Source organism: Pimephales promelas, chromosome 22 (genome assembly GCF_988280905.1).
Source record: "Pimephales promelas chromosome 22, fPimPro1.hap1.1, whole genome shotgun sequence".
In the NCBI taxonomy this organism is placed as follows: Eukaryota; Metazoa; Chordata; class Actinopteri; order Cypriniformes; family Leuciscidae; genus Pimephales; species Pimephales promelas.
The window spans coordinates 16,806,308-16,822,278 of NC_142790.1; the positions used below are offsets into that span (position 1 = coordinate 16,806,308).

At 37.2% G+C, this 15,971-nt stretch overlaps 1 protein-coding gene across 2 annotated transcripts in view; it reads right to left on the reverse strand.

Annotated features, from left to right (window-relative positions):
- The window catches only part of rttn (rotatin), a 55,877-nt gene that overhangs the window by 25,284 nt on the left and 14,622 nt on the right, over nucleotides 1–15,971 (reverse strand). For both annotated transcript variants that reach the window (XM_039666742.2, XM_039666741.2), the window contains exons 15-26: nucleotides 14,658–14,783; nucleotides 14,274–14,390; nucleotides 13,718–13,857; nucleotides 12,053–12,224; nucleotides 11,808–11,907; nucleotides 10,066–10,154; nucleotides 9,256–9,373; nucleotides 7,710–7,806; nucleotides 5,208–5,273; nucleotides 4,853–5,044; nucleotides 3,422–3,661; nucleotides 2,172–2,316 (exon numbers count right to left, since the gene is read on the reverse strand). In XM_039666742.2, coding sequence (XP_039522676.2) covers nucleotides 2,172–2,316; nucleotides 3,422–3,661; nucleotides 4,853–5,044; nucleotides 5,208–5,273; nucleotides 7,710–7,806; nucleotides 9,256–9,373; nucleotides 10,066–10,154; nucleotides 11,808–11,907; nucleotides 12,053–12,224; nucleotides 13,718–13,857; nucleotides 14,274–14,390; nucleotides 14,658–14,783 — 1,602 coding nt within the window. The remainder of the gene's footprint in view (nucleotides 1–2,171; nucleotides 2,317–3,421; nucleotides 3,662–4,852; nucleotides 5,045–5,207; nucleotides 5,274–7,709; nucleotides 7,807–9,255; nucleotides 9,374–10,065; nucleotides 10,155–11,807; nucleotides 11,908–12,052; nucleotides 12,225–13,717; nucleotides 13,858–14,273; nucleotides 14,391–14,657; nucleotides 14,784–15,971) is intronic.

Consider the following 15,971-nt stretch of genomic DNA (forward strand, 5'->3'; position numbering starts at 1 on the left):
TTTATTACAAATTCCTCATTCAGCAACATTTGAAATCTTAATCGTGCATATAATTTACCTACAAACTTACACAGTACATTGTATATATTTTGAAGAAAATATGTGTGGAGATCCCCATGTTAAAGCCACTGTTGTAATATTTGGGAGGTTGCTGTGCTAGGGGGTTCGTGTGATTTTTAAGGCATTCTGGCTAGTTGCTTGTAAGGGTGCAATGAATCGCAGTTGATTTGTGATCTGTACGGATCAGGCCACACAGTTCGTCACACGTGATTCACGGATAAGTTTAACCATCATAGAGTAAAAGTTTATCATTTGTATGTCTTTTCTTGACAATTTCGACATTTACGCGATTTTAAACCATTCAAGCACAAGAGGCGAAAGAGAACTCAATTGCATGATGTTATCTGAGTGTACTGCTGCACACACCATAGACTGTAAAAAATATGGACAAAGCGTCTGTTACGTCACCCATAGACTTTCTGAAGAACGGGTTTGAGTCTGTTTATGGGGGGTATGAGCGGCGCCATACTGGAAAATCTTGGGAAATACAAAATACAAATGTTCAGAAAGGATACAGAGGTGGTATGTGTTGTGTCAGATCATGGCCGAGACGTAAAATTCCACTCGGCGCAGCCCGTTATCAGCTGTCAATCAAAGTTAACCGCCCTTTTTTGTCATAAATTTTACATCTAAACACGATCTAAACCAACGAGTTAGAATAAAATTTACCCCCTCACAGTTGTCAGGCATGCAGAACATATTGAAGATTACAATAAAAGTCCATGGGATCAAACTGTAAAACATGAATTTATGCTGTGAAAACGGATATTTTAACATGGACAAACACAATCTGAGTTACATACATAAAATATATATATATATATATATATATCTTGGCTCTTCCAAGCTTTGTAATTTGTAATAAGTCTAAAACGAGAAAATTTTAAGAGAAATGTATACAGTGAACACTATATTATATTTAATGATTGCATTTATGTACCTAAATACTACTGTTAGACCTTAGAACTTAGTTATTGTAGCTTTGTTATATTGCATTTATCTATGGTTATAATTGTGGGTTTTTTGTTGTTGTTGTTGATCTGAAAAATTGTCGAATCCGTGATTTAAAAAAAACGTGCTATGATCCGAATTGTGAGCAGCCACTAATTGCTAGAATCACTGTGGAGATCGCTAGAATGTTCTGAATAGTTGTTGGGCAGGTAAATAAAAAAAAAATAGTGAGATGTGTGTGTGGGTTGTTCTAGTTGGTGGTCTTGGTGGTTACTCAGGAACTGTTGGGAAGTTGCTGTTGGGAGTTATCTGTGGTTGCTTAGGTGTTTTTGTTTGTATAGAAGAAAGAGGGTTTTCCAAGGATCCTTGTGCATCGCTAATCATTTGCTAGGGGGTTAGAGATGGTTGCTAAAGCATTGCTAGGTGGTTGCTATGGTGTTTGGTGGTTGCTAAGACATTATGAGTGATTGCTTTTAACCCACCCATAATTCTCTATGATATTCCTCTCCTTATATATTTGTGTGGTCTCTTTTCAATGCAAGTCTATGGGATTTTTTAATTTGAGCAATCATTCATGTACAAAATTCTAATGATGCAGCAAAATTTTTGTGCAAAAGAATATTAATAAGCATGTGCTTGTCTCAACAGGCACCACTGGAAAAAAAAAAACACATGGTTGTGCCCGTTTCATTTAGACGGCACAGATGTTTGAGGAACACTCCAGCGACTGTGGATGCTCTCTGCATTTCACCACCTCCCCCACCAGGCGTTTCATCAAACCCAGCGTTCTGTCAAGCGTCAAGGCAGGTTTGTTTGCATACATACATAATGTGAGGTAAGTCAGGAATAGATTTTTAGTAAATAAAGCCATTCTTCTCCAGTGTAAAAAACAAAAACAATGACAGCCGAAGAACGTCTTTCCGTTACGAGCGTTAATTCAATATTAATGTATTTGTATTGCTCCGCAGTGTGATTTATTTCAGCATCTCTTAATAAATACACCACACTGGGTTCATTTGAGGCAGGAGGGCAAGCTAATTTAATTATCAAGGTACAATAAGTCTCTTTATTGTTTTTACAAGGGATCCAAAGAGAAATAAAAGCACTCCATACAGGATTCAACAGGCTGTAGTATGTGGCATGGGTTTATTCAGAAATACCTGGTTTAGGAGTAATTCTAGGAGCCATTTTAGGTCCTGGTGATCCAATTCAGACTGATTCTGCTTGAAGAAGGTGTTGAGGAATGAGACAATGTCCACCAAGAGCCTCTCATCTTGACGGCAAGCTGGACGTACCATAATAAATCTGTTATGTTAATAAAAAAAGAAGAAGAATTAATTTTGGCATTCAAAAGTTTGGTCTTGGTATGATTTGAAAATGTTTTTGAAAGAAGTCGCTTATGCGCATGTCTATATGTGTGCTTTTATGAAACATACAGTAATTTCAGCAATATTGTAGCAAAATGCAACTTAAAACAACTGTTTTCTTTAATACATTTTAAAACTGCAGTGTCTTCAGTGTCAGATGATCCCCCACAAATCATTAATTATCTAATTATTTCTTCTTCTTATCAATGTTTAAACAGTTGTGATGCTAAATATATTTTGTGAATCATTTTTTCAGAATTATTTGATGAACAGGAAGTTCAAAAGAACAGCATTTATATTAGAAATATCATATTTTGTAACATTATAACTGCATTTACGGTCACTTTTGATCAACTGAATTCATCCTTACTCAATAAGTATTGACAAAACTCTTACTGACCAGACATTTTGAACGGTAGTGTATATTTTACAACTTTTTAACAGGTTAGAAACAGGTTAGGACAGTTAAGAAGATTTCACTTAATTAAAATTCTGTCATCATCTACTTAAGTTGTTTCAAACCTGTATGAATATATTTTGTCTTTTTTTGAAGAATGTCAGTAACCAAACAGTTGATGGGCCCCATTAACTTCCATAGTAGGAAAAAAAAAATACTATGGAAGTCAACAGGGTCCATCAACTGTCAGTTCACCGACATTCTTCAAAATAAACAAGAAATTAATTCATACAGGTTTGAAACAACTTGAGGGCGAGTAAATTATGACAGAACTTTCATTTTTAAGTGAACATTCCTTTAATTGATTAAATGCGTCTTTGCTGAATAATATATTTCTTTAAAAAAATCTTACTGACCCAAAACTTTTGAACGGTACTACTACTATATTTAAGTTTCAGAGTCATTTCTAAGCTCAGTTTGACAAAATAAAATATCGTTCTCCTTTGTGTCTGAAGGTGTCAGCTCATTCATTGTTTAAGGCTGTGTAACACTGGCGCACTCCATCAAACTCATGCCTGGCTATCACAAATCACATATCTGGAGGTATACAGAAAACAAATGTATAGATCACACACATTGTGTTTACCTCTCGACAGCGTTGTGCCAGCTTAGGGTTTGCAGGATGTGCTTGCTACTCTGGGCAGTGGATTTGAGTGCAAGGCGGTCAGCAAAAAGGTACAGGTGCATTCTGGTCAAGGCAAAGGTCACGTTGCTGTGGGAGCTTGCATCACGGACCCCGTGAATGCAGTCACTTAACCCGGACCTTATATTGCTTATTCTTAACACCACCACCTGAGATTCGGACAGCACCAGATCACCATGAAACCTTAGGGTGAGGAGGAAGCAGAAAACGAGGGGTCACCCATGTGGCATGGTTAAGTCACAGAAGCCAAATGTCACTAGTTCTTGCATGTGTCATATTTTTATTTTTTTTTTAAATTCTGGATGCAAGCGTGTTATGAGCCCCGGTGATGATTATTAATGAATAACTATTTTAAAACACGTATTCGGTTACTCACACAAAACTATCATATGGCTTCAGAAGACTTGGAACAGTGCAAAAATCAACTTTTATGCTATCACCTTCTTGTTTTTTGAAGTTTGACACAGATGGTCAGTGTATCAGAAGCATAAAGCTTGAAAAATAAAAACAAAAAATTTCTTCCACAGATAAATTACAGCATAGAGGTTTGGGGCAACCGTAAATTATGACAATTTTTATTTTTTCATTTATTCCTTTAGGGAGGCCAGACAAGTTCACTGCCAGCAGATCTGTAATCATTTTATACTTGATAACAAATCAACAGCTTCTGTGTATTAAAATGACAATAAGTTCAACTGCAAAAGTTAGTTTCCGAAGAGTTCAGCAATAAAAAACTATCTATCTTAACTCTTAAGATGATACAGATTTACTACCTAAATCTCCTAGAGCTCAATATAATTTGAGTCATTGAAAACAAATAAAAGGCTTTGAGAAAGTCAGAAGTGCACATATTTTGCTATTTTAAAGATTGCTATTCTTGTTTTGGAGGTCTAAAACAGGATTACATGCATCCAAGTCCAAAAATACTTTCATTTTCTCATGATATACATTGAAGCATCTCTCACAGTGTCTGAAACCGTTCAATCAAGGATTCTGTCCCAACATGTCAACAGCACAAACCAAACTTTTCCAGGTTTCAGTTACAACTACAGATTTTTTTAGGTCAAATTAGATGTTCACGGGCAACCAATGAAGACCAAAGGCTGGCATTATGCAAATTATTATACCTATTTGGGTTCGTACAGGAAGTACAGGCTGGACTTACTGCTGGCTCGTTTCAGGCTCGTTTCACCTCCATGCACTTTGATATTTGAAACTTCGCAGTCATTTTACATTTGCAAACAGCTATATTACACACCACATGAAACGCAATATAACATAATAGTGGCATAATAGGGGTACTTTAAATTAAATTTGACCTTAAAACGCTCACCACAATGAACTTATACAAACATGCAAGTAAATTCTACTTACTCCAGTACATCACTCCTAAAACCCTTCAGATGCTCTAGCAGTCCATCAATCCCAGAATGCCATGCTGTGTTCCAGGTAATCTGCAGTGCTTCCCAGGCAGGCTTCAGACTTAGCAGGTCTGAATATGGAGGGAGAACTGAACAGTAGGGACTCACTGCATGGTGTGAGGGCGCTTGAAACGGAAGACTATACCTGTACGAAAATATGAGATTTAACACATTTCATATACAGTTAATCTGTCAAATAATAGTTAAATTACCATTTAATTTTCCCACGACACCTATAAAAGTCAGGTTATGGGGGAATTAAATGGCCGTTTCTGCACAGCTAGAATGTCGTAATGGGTGTGATTTACCTTCGTATAATAGCAGCAGGCAGTGAGAAGGAAGACGGGCCTGTGTCTGAGCCAGCTTTGTCAGTCCTTATCGGGGCACAAAGATGGTGAAATGTAACGTGAGCCAAAGCATTCTGGTTTTTAACCATATTTCAGCTGTTTTTTTTTTTTATCTACATAATGAAAATCATTGGAGACCAAAACAACACTGGACCCCATTGACTTCCATTTTTGGTTTAAATATCCCTTTAAGTTAAACAAAACCCTTACTTATTATACTATAATAATTATAAGAGTGTATTCACTATTAAGCCGCCTTTCCACTATATCCGACAAGCGAAAGACCAGAAGTCATTCGTTTTCAATGCAGAGTAGTATGAGAGGTTCATGGAGTTCTGACCATATGCATGGAAATTTCAGAACTGATTTGAGCTTCCGATGTGATATATTCTAAAAACGAACCTCAGTTCTCTCTAGATGAGGGAACGAGTATTGCGCAAGTTTAGCTTACGCTACGGGAAAGATGCATCATCTTGAGATATTGAAGCCAAAAATTATCCTTAATTTTTAATCTATTGTCAACGCAGTGCAGCAGCTGGCAGGCTGTCTAGCGTGCCCATTGGCTGCCCTGCAGCAACTGTCGCAGCCTACCAGTGAGCCCGACGTGACGTCACGTCCAATGAAGGGCGCTCGTGCTCTCAACACATCCTAGGCCGCCAGAAAGGGCGTGGCTTAGCACATATAAGCGGGGCTCGGAGGCTGAATCTCTGGTTTTTGTTGACTGAAACGAAATAGCGCTTGTGGCGTGAGCACGGCAGGTTACGCAATACTCGTTCTCTCATCTAGAAAGAAACGAGGTTACGTTAGGTAACCAATTCATTCTCTTACGAGAGGTTCTCTTGTATTACGCAAGTTTAGCTTACCCTACAGGAACCCTTTGTCAACACCGTGCGTGCCAGCATCCACTTCATGGGTCCCAGAGAAGCCCGGGGATCCCAGATAAGCGGGAATACAGAAGCACTCACAGGGAATACAGAGCGGCGACGCTGGTCAATGTATACGTATATAGCACACAACCTGATACAGTGCAGCTCAACCAGAAGAGCTAAATCATATGAGAGTAGCCTGCGCACGATAATACCTGGACAGAACTGACATCTCACTTAAACTGACAGCAATTTAGCCTGCAGGGCGGGAACTTCCAGGTTATAGAACCTGACAAAAGTGGACGGGAACGCCCAGCCCGCCGCCACACGTCATGAATATAAATTCCGCTGGACCATGCCCACGAAGAGGCCATGCCTCTGGTGTAATGAGCCCTGACGCCCAAAGGCCATTGCAGACCTTTTGACGGATAAGCAGCTGCAATAGCATCCACTATCCATCTAGATAGGCTCCGTTTCGAGGCGGCGAGACCTTTGGTGCGCCTACGAATGAAGCGAAAACCTGCTCCGAGCACCTGAAAGGAGCAGAGCGCGTAATGTAAACCTTCAGTGCCCTGATCGGGCAGAGGAGATTAACATCACTCTCACTATTGGATGCTGGCAAAGCCGATAGGGAAATGACCTGTGCTCTGAACGAGAGCCAATCACTTTAACATATCCATGTCTAGGTTTGAAGATGACTTGAGCCATTTGGTCCAAACTCAAGACACGACAGCGCGTGTAAGTCCCCTACATGTTTGACTGATGACAGTGCGATCAGAAAAATGGTTTTGAGTGATAGGTATTTTAGATCCACAGAGTCTAAAGGTTCAAAGGGGTTTCTTTCAGGGAGAACCAAAGAAAGGTCCCACATAGGAACAGAGGAGGGACGCGGATTCATCCTCCTGGCTCCCCTAAGGAAGTGGATAAGCTCATTCCTTCATATTGACTGGCTGTGCATCGGTTCTAAGAACGCTGCATCGGCTGCCGTATAGACTTTAAGCATGGAAGGAGACCTTCCCGAATCCAGCAGCTCTTGAAGGAAACTAAGCAACCGTGACACCACACGCCTACATGGTTCCAGGTTTTTGTCAGTGCACCGTTTGGAGAACACAGACCATTGGAGAAGGAGACTGAGTGATTGTGTTCATTACTGGGTCTGGCAGGGCAACAGGAATCCGTTGATCAACCAAACATGCAGAGATCAGCGCTCTGGATGGGGATGCCAGATCGAGCTGCGAGCCTGAGAGAGGAGATCTGCCCTCACTGGAATTGGCCACGGGGCTGTCTGTGACACAGTTCCATTCAACTGCCACTAGGGGTTGAAATGTGACAATTGTATGTGAATGTCGAAGATTTACATCACTTTTACATTAATTCATTTAGCAGACGCTTTTATCGAAACAAACAACTACATGTTGAAGAATACAACAAGTGATTCATCTTAGTGACAGACTGCTTGAAATAGAAAGTTTCAGACAACGGAGATAGTGGAAAGCTGGCTTTACAGGGTTTTTTTTAACTTACAGGGTTTGATGAAAGCAGCTGCAGATATTTTCCGATCAATTGAGTGTAAGATCATACAACAAAGAAAACTTACCAAACGTCCAATTGTGCGATTTCATCAAACAGCAGAATGCACATCAATGCGGCAGCCTCGCTCACATCACCCTGACTCTCCTTAATCAACAGAGATGCTTAAAAAGAAAAGACAATTTAAATGGCCAGGGAAGCAATCATTTAAATGTAAAAATGTGTCATAGAATGAATTGTACACCATGTGTTCACATTAAAAATGGTTAATTGAGGCATAGTGGCAAACAGATTTTAAGGGCTGCATCCTGGGACCGAGGTGGAATAAAACATGAACACAAAACTATAACAAGGAAAACACCACAACTCATCCATAATAGATGTGAAAGTAAAAAACAAAACAAAAAGAGCTCAAGTCAGAAAGCTAATTTTACATAGCCGTACTCCAGACGATCACAAACATTTGCAAACAGCTTATCGGGGAGCTCTTCACCGGACATTTCTAAATGTCGGGACATGCATAAAGCATGCATCTAGAGAACTGGAAGGATCAGGTCAATATCTCTGAAGTTACAGCAGTAAACAAACAAAATGCAACTGCAAGCAGCAATTAAGTGGCCAAAAACACCAGTGGATCTTGTGTGTGATCTTTTGATATTTTCTTTTTGGTTAAAAGGCTAGAAGTTATGTTATTTCTTGTAACAAATGACTGGTATGTGGTGCTGACTTCAAACTTTGCACACACCCTAGACTAGAGAACTCTGAGAAATGACAGACTGTTTAAAAAAAAATGCCATTAACTAAGTTTTGAAAAATCAAAAATCCACTTCATCATATTTTTGAGGTTTGGTCTAGAGATCTGAGTTAGTTTTATGAAAGATTACAGACCTTGAAAATAAAGCCTTCTCAAAAATATGGTGAGAAAGATGAGTTTAACCTATTTTCCAAAACTATATATATTTTTAAAAAGCTTTCAGGGCCATCATCTGAAGATCACTGACAAATAAATCAGCATGATGCTGATTTTACTGATGATAACTATTTTGTTCCTGTAAAATTGTAACAATCCAAAAAGTTTGGGGTAGTTTGTTTTTTTAAATACTTCATTGAGCATGAAGATGACTTTAAGGATCATGTGACAGACACTGAAGAGAAGATGGAAGTAATGGCTTCTGAGAATTCAGCTTTGCATCACAGGAATAAAATACTGTACACTTATAAAAAAAGAAAACAGTTAATTTAAATTCTATACAGTTCTTACTGTATTTTTGATCAAATGAATGCAGCCTTGGTGAGCATAAGAGACTTAAAGATGATAAGAAGAAAAAAAACGTACCGATCCCAAAATATTGAACAGTAGTGTACATGCTATTGCAATGAACTATGAACTGTTAATGGCGCTAGAGAGATTGAGAGAAGGACCCCAAAACTGGCACCATGAACACTGAAGGCCTTCTCAATCACTGTGTCAAAGGAGCTGACATAAACTCAAAGAGCATGAAAAATAATAAGAAAAAAGGTATCTACAAAACTTTGGTTCTTGGGACTAATTAACCAAATATCTACAGTAGGCTGAATGAATTAAGGTCAGAGGGATGTTTCACATGCCATACCTCTGAGAAGCGTGATGAGAAGAGATGTCTGCTGAGCCAGACTGTGACGCAGAGAGGGGTCTGCAAACACCAGCTTCCTCAGCATGCATATGCTGGGCTCCAACATGCAATCCATGCTCTGGATAATGAATACAAAGCCTGAATGCAAAACCTTCTAGTGTCAATAGATCCCCCACCCACATGAGTCGTTTCAAAAGATGGAGAAAAAAAAAATCATCACTTTGGTCATCAATCAACAAGTGATTCAACTTTTTGTTTTTGTTTCTCCCATCTCTAGTTGACCCTAGGAAAAACCACACATCTGCGATAAACTACTGCACTGTTAAGCTGTTTGGAGTGGTCCTATGCCATAGCTTTAGAGGAAAAAGTCGTAATTCATCACCACTGAGTCTAGAAGTGTTTACACAAACACAATCACAACCACAGTGTCATAACATTCACAGTCAAACTACAACTACGCAAAAAGTTAGACAAGTAGTCAAAACAAACAGGCAAAGCAGTGACGTAATTGACAGTAACAGCACTAACTAGGCATGGCAAATGGAGGAGACGTGTCAGATTCTGCTCATGGCGTAAATTGCCAGACATTTCTGTGCATAATTCTCGCTAATTAGCCATATTAGCAGGCTGGAATACTCAACAAAGCTGGCAGCTTTCAGCCTAGGGATGCAGAGATCATGCAATAGATGTGAATTAAAACTGACTCACTCTTGACTGAAACCATTTACTCAAGCATCATGCCCAGATACCAGTTTCCTGAATTCATTCAGGACAAAAGGCTCACTGAACAAAAGAGAATGTGAGGTTTACCGCCACATTGTTGTTGACGCACTCCGTGATGAAAGATATGAGCTTGTCTGATAAGCCCAAGGCCTTCAGCACCACATGCATTGATGAATCTATAAAGAACATAATTAAAAATAAATCAAGACCGGCTTTGTTTCTAGAACATGTTGAAATATGTCTTATTTGCTTTGTCAATTTATGTTTCAAAGATCAAAAGCATTATTCAAAACACTTAAAAACACTCAAGAGAAATGGACGTGTTAACGTGTTAAAGAGCCCCTATCATAGCATTTGAAATGTTCCTATTTTTGTTTTAAGAGTTCCCAAAAACAGTTTAAAATGCATGCAAGGATAAAAAACACTTTATTTGTCTTATCATACGCATTTATTTTTAACTGATTTGCTCACCGACTCCCAAATGATTCATACAAGACTCATTTTACCAAACCACTCCTTTGCGTGACGCTAATCGGCGGTGATTGGTCAGACGACAGACCCAGTCAGTTATTGTTTGTTAGCATAACGCATAAACATATTGATAAAGCACTGCAGTACTACAAGACGCTTTATTCTTTATGACAACTCCAATAACAGCGACAAACATTTCACATATTTAAAAAAATATGTGAAATGTTTAATAAAATAAAAACATTTCACATATTTAAAAAAATTGACATTGGAGACCTAGAAGTTGCGCTGAGCGTAACTTACACACACACACACGCGCACACACATACTTATTGCGCCTTCCCTCCTCGCGCCCCGACGCTACAAAACCGTTCAAAACCCATAAAAGCAACAATTATTATTAATACTTACAGGTTGTGATTCGAAGAAGGAAGCTGATCCATATACACTGGGTAAGTAATACTGAGCCCTCCTTCAGGAACAACCGCTTGCGAATCCACATTTGAATTCATTTATGTTTTTGAACTAACGTTATTCGTCAATAAAATGATGAGAACACAATCGTGCTATACTGTTGTGGTACCGTTGCAAATATGAACTCTAACCACCGATTCTTCACATGCTCGTCCCTGGTAAATGAAAACAAAGTGGCTGAACTATCTTTGCATTCTTGAACACAGCGTCTTCTCGACATGATGCTATGATGAAGTATTTGAATGTGTTCTAGACTTCAAGTTTACACTTCCGTCTGCGCACGGCCAATATGTATCTACGTCACTACGAACCAGCTAATGACTCGTTTCAAAAACAATTCATTTCATAGACTCAGAGTCGACTCTCACTTTGAAAGACAATAACTTTATATACGGTGCACTTTCAGATATAAATCTTTGCAGGATGTTTTCATTCCCTTAGAGCTATATTCCACACCTTATGAACAGTCATTTTCAAAAATCCATGATAGGGGCTCTTTAATTTGATGAAGTTCACTCATAAGGTTATAATGTCTAAATTAATCTAAAGGTCAAAAAAATCTGGAGTGTAAAAACAGGAAAAACAAATCTATTGAACATAAATAAATTAAATATGGTGTCTTCTCAGCCTAAGGTTAATTTGGATGAATAGTATAACTGATATACTATAATTTGGCTATAACAAAAAACAGAAATCTAGTTAAGATTTTGAACTAGATTTAATTTGTAGTATTCAGTTAAAGTGTTGTCATTTTTAATAGTTTTTTTTTTATTATTAAGTTTAAGGATTTGCATCCAAGTAATGCATTTTTTTCCATAGTTTAAATTTTAATTTTAGATTTAGTTAATGATAAAACCAATGGGATGCACAGATGGATTCCTCACCTTGCAGAACAATAGCCAACTGATCAGCCGCAGATTTCCGCAAAACTAGATCTACCGTGTCTGATGTAAGGATATTGTACAATTTATTTACAGACTCCACCTGTAGAAACAAACAAAAAAAAACATTTACTGAAGATTTAGTCAAGGCCACTAAAAACAGAGCAAAATATTACATGGTGTCAATGCCAATAGTAACACAAGAGTGTATTATTAATAGGCTGCTGAGTGAGGGAGCAGCGTTTTACCTTCACGTATGACTTTTCTGAATTGCTCAACTTTATGTCCACACTTTTATTAAGAACATAGAGATTTGGTAAACATGACAATGTGGAGCTGTCCAGGGTTGGTCTGGAGTTGTTGGCTCCCTCAGAGCTGGTCAGGTGTGGTAGCAGATGTTGGACTGCTTTATTCCTCACCCTAAAAGTTGCAAACAGAGCAACAACATTTACAAACTTTGGTAAGAATTTATTAAGCTCAATGTCAAAGCTGCTCTTTTTCTTTCAATGAAAGTGAATGCTGATCATGACTGTCCAGCAATGTTTTCAGTGAATAACATAACTTTCAGTCAGTTAGCCTTTGTGATACTTTTAAAATGAAATAATGTTACAACTTTACAATAAGGTTTCATTAGTTAACATTAATTAACTGCATTAGTTCAAATGAACTGCACTTCTACATTTATTAATCTTTGTTAATGTTAACGTCAACATTTACAAATACATTATTGAAATCAAAAGTTGTATTTGTTAACATTAGTTAATGCACTGTGAACTAACATGAACAAACAATGAACAGTTTATTGGTATTAACTAACATTAACAAAGATTAAAAAAATAGAGTAACAAATGCATTGTTCATGTTAAATAGTTAATACATCAACTAACGTTTACAAATCTTATTGTAAAGTGTTACCAAAATAATACAGTTTAAAAGAATAATAATATAGTGAAAAATTAATGTATTTTTTCTGACAATTAATTGAATGTTTATTACAATTAAATAGTTTAACCTTATATTAAATGCAATTCGCAGACCTTGAGTGCTTTTTTTTAATGTAATTTCATAATTAACTCTATTGTCTTTTGGGGGAAAAAAATTTATATATATATATATATACCATATATATATATATATTTTTTTTTTTTTTTCACTGCTGAATGTACCAACAACCATTAATGGTAAAACAAAATTAAATTTAATCCTTTAATTCCTTTAAAATATTTTTTAATAAACTTTTTTATTTTTTATTATTTTTTATATATTTCAGGTATTTAAATATGTCTGTGATTAAACATTTGTAATGATGAGGTTGCAATTTAATACATATAAAATATATTTACTTTAAATTATCAAATACTAGTTACATGATCAAGTACTTTACAAGTGCTTTAGTATGTTAGTCAACAGATTTTAAAGCACAACAAAAGATTATTAAAACAACGATTACAAAGTACACTTTTTATAGTGTGATTGTGTAAAGAAACCGTACTAAAAGTGCAAGTTAGGTAGACTTTTGATTCATTAGACATTACAATATATTAATATTATTTCATGCAAGAACACTATTTATATATAATTTTATTATTTGTAGACTACAAGTGCATATAAAATACAATGTATGGCACTTCTTTTTCACTTGGGAAAGCTACGGTACTGTATAGTTTCAGAAGACTTGGAATATATCCATGTGGACCTACTTTTACAATGCTTATTAACCTTGACTTTCACAGTTCCCATTTCATTTTGTTGTAAAAGAGCAGCGATAAAATACTACAAACCATCTCCTGTTGTGTTTCACAGAAGAAAATGATATAGGTGAGTAAATGATGACAGAATTTTCATCCTTTGGTAATTATTGCCATAGAGAAGAAGATGGAAGAAATCCAAATTTATGTGCACTTTATACTCACGTGTGATGCTTGGTGAACAGAAGCCGGAGGGCCATCCGTAGTCTGGTAGGCGGTGAACAAACCTCATCTTCCTTCACAGCAGATGCTTCACTTAACAGCAAGACACAGTTTCCCAGGGCGTCATCAGTACTGGCGTAACTCTAATATACATTAACGCACAAAGCTTTAAAATAGACCTCCAAAACCTAAATACAACTTGGAACAACAATAAACAAACACACAATTCACCACTACTTTATTGACAGCACAAACCAATTACTGAGGCTTCAGCTAAAATGAATCAAATGTGATGACCTTGACAAGATTTATGAATATTCAATGCTGAACTGAAACGCAGCTTCTGTAGTTGAAAAGTACAAGATAACCATGTTTAAAATAGAATGCGGCGTAACATGGATATTACCATACAGCCTCGGGAATCTCGCAAACACGTTAATATTACATTGGAGATTATTTTTTCAGCCAAGTCTGATGGGTATATTGCTGCTATATGCGCTTGTGTGTGTGTGTGTGTGAGAGAGAATAGAGATGTGGAGAAAGGAAAGAGTGTTCGCACCTGTAATATAGGAATGACCGGGTAAAGTGCCTCATTAAATCTGCTCCAACTTGCGGCTGTCATCATCAATCGTCCCTTCAGCAGATAGAGTAGTATATCCTTGGCAGCAGCACTCACCTTTGGATCACACATAAAGTTAGTTGATGGCGCTATGATATTGCACTTACAACAAGCTACCTCATCCAAATCCACCAAACGTCACCTGCAGCAATGTGACGGGGGCATTTCCAGTGTCAATCATTTGTTTAGCATGACCTCAATAACCCATTAAACATAAAACGTGGATACATTATTTATTAGCAAACTGTGTAAAGGCATATCAAAATATTTCTTCTTTGTGCATTACTTGGAGTCTCGCTGGAAACAGGAAGATGAATTATTCACCTCTCTTGCTTGGTCTTGAAGGCCAAACACACTGATCTCATACAGGACACGGGAGTGAAGCAAGAAATGCACTCCGTTGCAGATGGATGAGGCCGGTTTGGCCACATTCTGAACTCCCAAGCACTCCTGTGGGGGTGAGAGCAGCAAGTTAGGGTGGGGATATTACCGTCTACAGGGTTCAAGGGTCACCAACACCCTATGTGGAGTGTAATAGAATTGCTAGGAAGTGTAATTGCAAGGGGTAAAAGTGCATTTTAGCCCCTGCAAAAGGAAGAACTCTTAACTAAAATATTTCTGGCTGGAAGTACCAGGTCATCAGGTGGTCAAGCTTGCCAACTAGTCCAAAAGATGCTTTGGAATATAAACAAGATTTTTGTATAATTTTAAATATATGCACTATTGTTCAGAGGTTTGGGGTTGGTCAGGTTCTTTTTTTATGTTTTTAAAATATGTCTCTTAGATGGTTGGGACAATAAATCGATTCACCGCAATGTGATTCCAATATTTTGGAATTTTACAATATTTTATTTCGAATCGACTTAACCACACGCTCAAATGCTCACGAAGAAGTGCGTTCTGCTGAGTCTGAGAATGTACTAGCACCGAATGCTTTTATGGCACGAGATTAAAGTAAACAGCCCGCTGCAAACACCCTTAATACACTTGAACCTTTTTGAACTTTATGATTGATTCTAGAAGGTTCAAGTGGTGTGTCTAAGGCAAAACTAAGCTCAGAATCGATTCGAGAGAGAATCGTGATGCATTCGAATAATTTCTCGATTCACGATGCATTAACGATCACGGTTTATTGTCCCTGCCCTATAATCAAGGCTGCATTTATTTATTCAAAGATGCAGTAAAAACATTTACACAAGCATTTGTGCTGCTTAATATTATTGTAGAAATAGTTATAATAGCTTAATATAATTGTTTCAGGGGTCTTTGATGAATAGAAAGCACAGCATTTATTTGAAATATAAATATTTTGCAACATTATAAATGCATTTCTCTTTTGATTATGAATTTCTTTATGACTATGTTAATTTATGTTTAAGTGAACCAAACCTACATCACTTTTTGGTTCTAAAAATGTTAAATACATCATTTTTATTATAATATAATATAACAATTATATAATATATAAAAACTCTTTAACTCTTTAACTATTTTAATTGCATGAATCTTAAACACACAAAACAGTTTAAACTTAATTTCTAGTTGGACACATTGGATTGTGTAATCCAGTCCAGTTCACAAAAATCATTTGTTCCTGAATCTATAGTGGCCTTTCTTTTTAGATAGTCAACACTGATC